Consider the following 8,277-nt stretch of genomic DNA (forward strand, 5'->3'; position numbering starts at 1 on the left):
GGAGTACATTTAAACATCGCTTTTGAATTTTTATTCAAAGGATTTACATAACATTAAAGCACATGGTAAATTGTGTTAACTTACAAAAGAGCTGCATGATCTTATGTGACAGTAACTTGCCTTCTCTCCGTTCAAACATAGAAGGTGTTCGAAAATAAACATCCAATACAACACTGCCCATTATTCCACCCGCCCCCGAAAAGAAATGAATGCATAAAAACAAACACATTAACGCACACGCACAAAAATAATTTGACCACTTAATCATGTAAGACTAGCCTTTAAAATAAAGCCTCCGTATCCCAGCTGGTTTGGATGCACTCCAAAACATTTGGTACCTCACAACTAGGATCTACACTTTCTACTGAACAGGTAGTGATTTCTCTGTACATGAGGGTTTCTGCAGACCCCTCCTCCCTGTCTGTCTGAGGACCTTTACCCTGCGGTGGGGTCAGAAGTTACCCGGCGAACGTGGGCCTGGTAAGGAGCCGCTGTGTTCAGGCTCGTCATGAGAACTGGATCTGTTGTACGGTGGGGATCTGCAACACAGACACAGAGTTTAGCTGGAGACGGTGTGTGTTTTTCTCCCAACGTATTTCTCATCTCATCGTGATCAGCGTAGGAACTCTCAAAGAAGTGATGCAAGCAATGAATTCAACCAGTGAACTGCAGTTTACCTGTTGATATGAGGTGGTGTACACCATGACGTTCTGCTGCTGACCGTCTGCCGTGATGATCCCAGCTGGCAGTGGATTTGCTGATGAGGGCAGAAATGTGGGTTTAATGAGACTGAACTTTAAACGTAAAGAGCAGGACGGTCAGAGAAAGTTAAAAAAAAGAAACGAAAAAGCTGGATCAAAACAGGTTTAATAACAACTACAATTACAGCCGTTTGGTTGTAGGACTCCTCCAACCAGTCAAACTGCAGTTTTCATCCAAACTGTCCAGACTTACAAAATATGTATGTAGAGAAGACTTTGAAAGATCTGAATTGGATGGATGGATCAGCACACGGTGCGTTAACATGCAGTTTAAAACCCAATCATATTCAGGTTAAGGGCATACTCCGGTTTTCAAACACCATGTAAGCCCCATAACCCAGGCAAAATTGAAGTTCTTATATCCTGGTTAACAGACTCCTTTAGTAACCGGAGTTCTCTTGTAAACGCTTTACCCGGGTTATTATCGTCTGCGCATGTGCCAGGGTTGCTCCCCCCTCCCCAGGGGTGGCTTTTGACCCGGAAATAGAATAAACCAGGAAGCAACGGCGCCGAAAACAACATGAAACAAACAACAACAATAAAGCGTTAAATTTAATACGAGGGAGGACTTTATCACAGCAAGTAACATCACTACCAAGAAGACCTGTTTCTGTCGTAATTCTGTCCAAAAGTCGTCCGTTTCCACACGCTTTTTTATTTTTGACAAAGGTGAACAGGGGAAAAATAAGCCGTATTTCGACCAGCTGTTTATTGGCGGAGCTCCACCTACTGTACCGGAGGAAGAGTTACACCATCATTTTCTCATCCAACCCCCTCTCGTGTATACGTGGGAACTTATTATACATACAATATTCTGGTTATTCCCTTAACCGGGGTACAGCCATTTTCGGGTTACTGGTGCATGTGAGTTTCAAGTTCTGTGTCACCAGTTCAGTATCTGACCAATGTCTCCCCTTCTGTTCCTGAGTTATGGTGGTGAATAATGAAAAGAGCCAGTTTGATGACACATTGTAGTTGAGCTTTGACCTTTTGGACAGAAAATATCTTAACTTCGCTAATTTATCCCAGTAGACATTTCTGTGAAATGTTAGAATGGACGTACATGCATTTTGTGAAGTCAGTGACTTTTGAAGCATAAAAACAAAACACGAGGACCAACTGGAAAAGATTTGAACCAATTATTAGGGCTACTCGGCCAAAAAAAAAGGGGAAATATGTCTTTCTAGTGTGATTAAACAGATGATGTAAGATGTTGTGGACACGCTGCATAACCGTTTTTATCACGATTATCTTGTTTTTACCAAAATGTGATGGATTGCCAGGCTCTACCGTTCATACTTACTGAAGCTATCGTCTGTGAGATCATCTCCCAGGCCCTCTCCCACCGCCACTCCAGGAATCCCCTTCTCCCCCTTCATGGCCTGGAAAAACCCCAGAGGGACAGAAACCATTAGACAGAGCACAGCAACATGTGGAACCAAACAAGAATGTGGTGCCAATTGGAAATTAACGGAGTCCATTTTCAGGCCTTTGCAGTCTCACAGAAAACCAGGAGATTAAATGATAACTAGGCCAATTTTAAAAATCATATGTGTTATTCCTATGCTCCAAAAATATCATTGAACATTAACACCTCTCCCAAATCCAAAAACTAGATTGCTAAAACTTACATTTGTGACGTCATCAAGTATATTGTGAGGAGCTGCTCCCTAGACAATGAATTGAAAGATGTTATAGATGACACTGAATGTTGTGAGGGACATTTTCTGTTTGACAGCGGACAACATTACAACAGAATCAAGATCATTTGGGAAGAACAAAGAAAACATTTAATGTGTGAAGCAGCTCAACACGTTATACTTGATGACGTCGCAAGTTTAAGACTTCTCTGGGTTCTTCTGGCTTTGAGAGAAAGTAGCTCATGTTCCCAAATATTGACTGAACTTTCCTTGTCTGTGCAATTCTTAATTAAGGTGGTGTTCCCTTTAAAAGCAGCATTAGACATTATATTATTACTTCCCCCAGTAATGTGCAGTGTAAAGCCCAGTTCAGAGAAAAGATTGGCAACGAGTCCAGTTGAAACTTGCAGCTACTTGCAACGTGCAGGTCTGCAACGTTCTGAGACCTGCCAGTTCAGACCAGTGAGACGAGGTGAGATGGTGTATCGTCTCCATAGCAACGCCTCTTTGTACTTCCGTTTTAGCTTCTGACTTTTCAGGCTTTTTTCTTGGCTGAATATAATTTGTAGCTTTATAAAACATAAACGAGAACAGAGATGAGATACCCTCTACAGCGGCATTTATACTTGTGATGAAACGGCGAAAACGTTTCATTCCCTGATTCACGGCTTTGTTCTGGATTACGGCCGGAGCTCACTCTCCTTATTTATTGTATTGCTCGCTCGACCCTCTCTCTCATATTGGCTTTTTCAGCCAGCTGACAGTTTGTCAGTGACTTGACCAGCTGACTTTGCTAAGGCTTAATTGTCCGTTGGAGCAGGTGACGTGTGTTACGTTCTAAAACCAGCTGCTGGAGATTTGACAAGTTTAAACGCAGGCAACAACATCAGCCAGCTAGATTCACAACGAGACGGTTAGTTCCCACCGCTGCAACTTTCACCTGCAATGTTCTAAAACAGGTTTGTTGCGCTGCAAATCTTTGGTCTGAACTGGGCTTAAGGGAGAACAGTTCCCAATACAGTAGTTATGATGCTAATCCAAATAATGCTGCGTTACTGCCTTAACTCACTGCTGCTCTTATGAGTGACTATGCAAAGAAAATGTAAATTCATAAAAACATGCTAATACAGCAGTGGTATAGCCACAGTGGATATTCTATTAAATTCTGAACAGTAAAAAATATCAACATTTCAAAATAAATCAAGTATTAATACTTTTCTAATTTTGACCTCCAATGTATACTGACTGTATCCTGTGGGGATTCAGAGGCTGCAGTGTACTCTACTCCTGTAAGTTTATTGTTATGTTCCAATAAAGGAAGTACAATGGATTCAGGTCTAAAAGGAGCTGGCTGAACAGGTTGTACATCACTAATAAAGTAATATAGTAATGTTACCAGTTATTTAACTCATCACTTTTGATACCGAGTACAGGAATAAGTAAAGTTATTAAAATTATTACTTTTTAAAAAGGTAAATAGTAAGTTACTAAACTTCCTTAGTAACATGCCTAAGAGTTTTAACGCGGAAAACAAAATACTATTTAAACCTACTCTGATGAAAGTGTTTTTGCCGAAGCTATAAACAGATAAGCAGCGCTATAAACCATAATATAAGTGTTTCTGTGGTCACGTGAACCTTAGTTTGTGCCTCACCTCTCTGAACTTTTGCAGGTAAAGCTTCAGCGGCTCCACGTACATGTCGAAGCCCAGCGTGGACATGGCGAACAGGATGTCCTCCCCGTTGATGGTCTTCCTCTTCTCCTGGTGGCAGCGCTCACTCGCCTCTGATGTGATGAAGCTGATGAACTCGCTCACACACTCCTGCACGCACTCCTTGGCGTCTTTCGCAATCTGTGGAAAACAGAAACACATTTTATATTAAAAAAATTTTGCAAAAGAACCAAAATGTGTGTTCACCATGTCGTGGCAGAAACCGAAACCGATGACCGTGATGAAACCGGTAAATCACTGACCCCTAGTGGGTGTTTGCAGGGATTTTGTCCAGTGGAAAAGGGGCTTGAGTGACAGGCATGTACATATAAACATGAATTTGTATACTATATTCAGGGTTCCTACACCTTTTCCAGCTGTGGTTAACAACATATTTGTACGGTATATTCAGTATACTTATTATTGCACTTGATCTTCACATTAAATTAGATACTATTGTGCTATAAATCAACGAAATTATGTTTTGTGATGGCTTTCTACAAACAAAATAATCGTCCCCAAAAAACAATGTCAGAAAATGCGTTTTTTCTGCCTCTCAAATACCGAAATCTTCGGTTTTTCTCTGTTTTATATCAGATATGCCATCCCATATGAGCTAAATCTTAAGCAGTTTCAAGCACCTTACTTAAAATCCAAGCAATTTTCAAACCTTGAAAACACCACATTAAAATCCAAGAGTTTTCAAAGATTTCCAGCACTTGTACAAACCCTGTAATTATAATGCAAAAAAAGTAAAAAATAAAAAACATTGGTAATGACACTTTCCTTCTCCCTGGCACTGACCTTCCCAGTCTGAGGAACAGCATTCTTCATTATGCGAGCCACGTTGGCAATGGGAAGATAGATGTCCTGCTCCCTGAAGTTCTCTTTGATACCGCTGTCGTCATGGTCATTCAGACTCTCCTCCGCGTCGTCTACAGAAAACAAACAACACAGAAATGTTTTGCCACGATCTTTAAATTAATACATAGCTAGCCGTGTAAAGAATGGGTCGAAGGGTAGTGTGCTGAGATGTGAGCTCATCAGATCAGCTCTATGTGACCCAAGCTAAAACACAGCAACTCTGCTGGTTGTTGTTTCCGATGAGCTAAACTGCGGCTGCTCCTCACCATCTTGAGACTGGAGAACGTAATGACCGGATGCCATGTACTCTCCGGTGATCCCCAGCTGGGAGGCGTCCGTGGTTGAGCTGTCTCCGTCCATCTGCAACACAAAGACACATGACCATCTCATTTCAACATCTGAAGCTAAAGCAACATACCGGCAAAGCCTAAATGTAAAGCATCTCACATTCACTCCATGAGTTTGACACCTGTTTTAATGCCCAAGCTTAAGCAGAATCTGAAATACTTCAATAATCCCCGGGGGGAAATTATTTTTTAAAAAGTGAACTCAAAGACCGGAGCAGTAACAGGCAGCATGCAACTTTCGCACATGCACACTCACTATATTGCTATTCCGGCAGTATACACATACTAAAGACATGTGTTTTTTTATATTGAAAGTCTTCATGTGGTACAGTAGCTCTAATGCAATTGAGCTCCTAACTCCTAACTTAACCCACCACTTAAGTGCAATAATGTAATTTTACTGCTAATTTCTGCCATATAGTCATACATATTTTATCTTATACGTTTCTACTCACTTGTCGGATTTCATTTCCCATCAATTACCTGTATTCTTGCCTCTACTTTCTATATTTAACTAAGAGTGTATTGTTTTAATTTCTATATGTATTTAGCACAAAGGTTATTGTTTGTCTTGTACTGTATTTTTTATAAGCTCCTTATTTTCTACACAAGTGTTTTGTAAACTGCTGGAATTTCACTTTCCTTGCGGGAGTCACCCCAAAGGGATCAATAATTATCCCACTGCCTTGGCGAAGAAGCAGGTGTGGTATTGTGCCAGATGTTGCATACATTCATTTATGCATTTATTTTTGATTTTGGTGGGTGCAGTCGTCCATAACGAATCATTTGGTGCCACATCCAATGAGATTGTACTTCAGCGCACATTTCTATTCGGGTCATAAGCGTTAACTTTTCCATTTTAAAGACACAGAGCATGGCAAGCGGTTTCAACATTTAATCGAATCACACTCCTGTCTATAATTACATTTTAGACATCCATAATAGCATTTCTCCAAGTCAAAACTGAATTCTTATTTATCAGAATGATAATTCAAGATACCCACAATGACATTCTTCCTATCTGCAATTGTCATTTCAGAAATCCACGACATCATTCTTGCTAGTACAAGTTCATGTGTAATGGGCTTTTGATTCTGGATGTCCCCAATTACCTTTTAGATATCTAGAATGAACATTATGGATATCTATTATGTCATTCTTACTAGGGAAATTACAATTGTACAAGTGCAATGAAATTTTTACTAGTCAGAATGTTTTTTATTTGTGCCTTGTCATTTCTCAGGTCTCTGCTGATCGTGGTGGAGCCTGCTGCCGTGGTCCTGCATGACGCTTCCTGCTGCTATTATAATCTATCACTTTAGATGGTCATGTTTCTACTATTCTGCTGTATTAACTGCCATAACATATAAGTCATATTCACATTACTATAGATATAATTATAGTTACTGTAAGTGTGTCTGTCTCTATCTTTGTGTCTATCTTTGTCTCTCTCTGTCCATCTTTTCTCTCTTTCTCTCTCCTTTTCTTCTTCCCTAACCGGTGCTCTGTAAACCATAAATAAGTCATAGAGTGTGGTCTATACCTACTCTGTAAAGTGTCCTGAGATAACTGTTGTTATGATTTGGCACTATAAATAAAATTAAATTGAATAGTCAAAACTACATTATGGATATCTGGAATGGTTTTTCATGTTGGTTATCTGAAATTGGAAATATGACTAATACCAATTGGATTGCCTGTATGTGTAATGGGGTTTTCCCAGTAAGACATATCTAAAATGTAATTGTGGCTATCCAGAATTGAAAGCAATACACATGAATTGCAAATATGACGTCATATGTACTAGTGAGAGTGACGTAGTGGATATATGAAATTACAATAGATAGGAAGAACGACTCTTAATTGTTCCTTTTGACTAGGAAGAGATGTATTAAAAGATATCTGCAAATCATCTCCAGCCTGGCTATTAAATGTTAAAGCGTTAGCCATACACCGAGTGCCGTTAGTTGGCTTGAGGACGGAGATATTTTTAGCCGTCGCGTACGACAGCTAAAACAACCCCCTCCCTCACATTACACGCTGTTATATATGATGAAATGTGTTTGCTCACTCGGGGGAAAATATTCTGAATCGAAAGTTGAGGCGACACTGGTGTTACGAGCCACCTGGGCTGTTAGCACCGGAGCTTTAATGTAAAAACGGTGCTAGTTAGTCAGCTGCAAACGCGCGGCGAGCTCAGTTTACGTTAGCAACCCGCTAAATACATCCATCTGTGTTTAGCTTTCTTGTGCTAACTAGCCGATATCAGCCGATTGGAGCTAGCTAGCTAGCTAACGTTAGCTAGTTTTCTGGTTTTTTTATACAACAAATCAGTCAAGCGCAGTTAAATGATGCTTTCCAGCGGGCCGTTACCTTCTGTGGTCAGTTAACATATTCAGGTACACAGTGTGTCTCCAATACATTTTCATTGTCAGTCCGCTGAGACTGGCGCCTGCAGAGAGAGCGTCGGCCTGCTCTTTGTCACACAGAGCGGTGAAAGACGTGGCCGCGGCCCAAATGTTAAATAGTCGTTTATTAAGTTTCGCCCGCCGGATACTTCCTGATGAGCAGCCCTCATTCACTCAGACAACAAATAAAAAATCAGACAGAGACGGACATTTCCATTCGAGCTAACGAGAAATCGGTTAGCAATCATTGGCCGGAGCCCTGCACAAACCTGCAATGAAGCCCTGGTTGGTTACCTCCCTGAGACGGCTGTTTGGTTGGACAGAAAATGGCTGCGAAAGGACCAGTCCCAGCGCGTAGCCGCGGCTGCACTACCGCCGCTGGCCGACAGAGGGCCGTGCTGCGTTCAGGGACGCCTCGCAAGCTCCTACATCACAGATTTAAAGCAAATGCAGCATTGGAACATATCCTGTGTGGTCGAGTGAATGCATACGAGTGTAAAATGTTTCAAAATGTGTATTCAAGCAGACTTATTTTTTTTAATAAAA

General features: G+C 40.9%; 1 protein-coding gene across 3 annotated transcripts; it reads right to left on the reverse strand.

The window, feature by feature from the left end:
• Positions 1-16: 16 nt before the first annotated feature.
• Positions 17-8,048, reverse strand: nfyba (nuclear transcription factor Y, beta a). Of its 3 annotated transcripts, none has more exons than XM_083934952.1 (8): positions 8,001-8,048; positions 5,243-5,336; positions 4,917-5,047; positions 4,056-4,253; positions 2,393-2,431; positions 2,065-2,143; positions 678-757; positions 17-539 (listed from the first exon to the last, which is right to left on the reverse strand). In XM_083934952.1, exons 2-8 carry the CDS (start codon positions 5,334-5,336, stop codon positions 507-509), a joined length of 654 nt encoding a protein of 217 aa, XP_083791078.1. In that variant the 5' UTR covers positions 8,001-8,048; the 3' UTR covers positions 17-506. The 3 variants fall into 3 exon arrangements, with proteins under 3 accessions (XP_083791078.1, XP_083791079.1, XP_083791080.1); XM_083934953.1 differs by lacking the exon at positions 8,001-8,048 and adding an exon at positions 7,697-7,842; XM_083934954.1 differs by lacking the exon at positions 2,393-2,431.
• Positions 8,049-8,277: the final 229 nt, after the last annotated feature.

Source organism: Echiichthys vipera (assembly GCF_963691815.1).
Source record: "Echiichthys vipera genome assembly, chromosome: 20".
Classification (NCBI taxonomy): Eukaryota; Metazoa; Chordata; class Actinopteri; order Perciformes; family Trachinidae; genus Echiichthys; species Echiichthys vipera.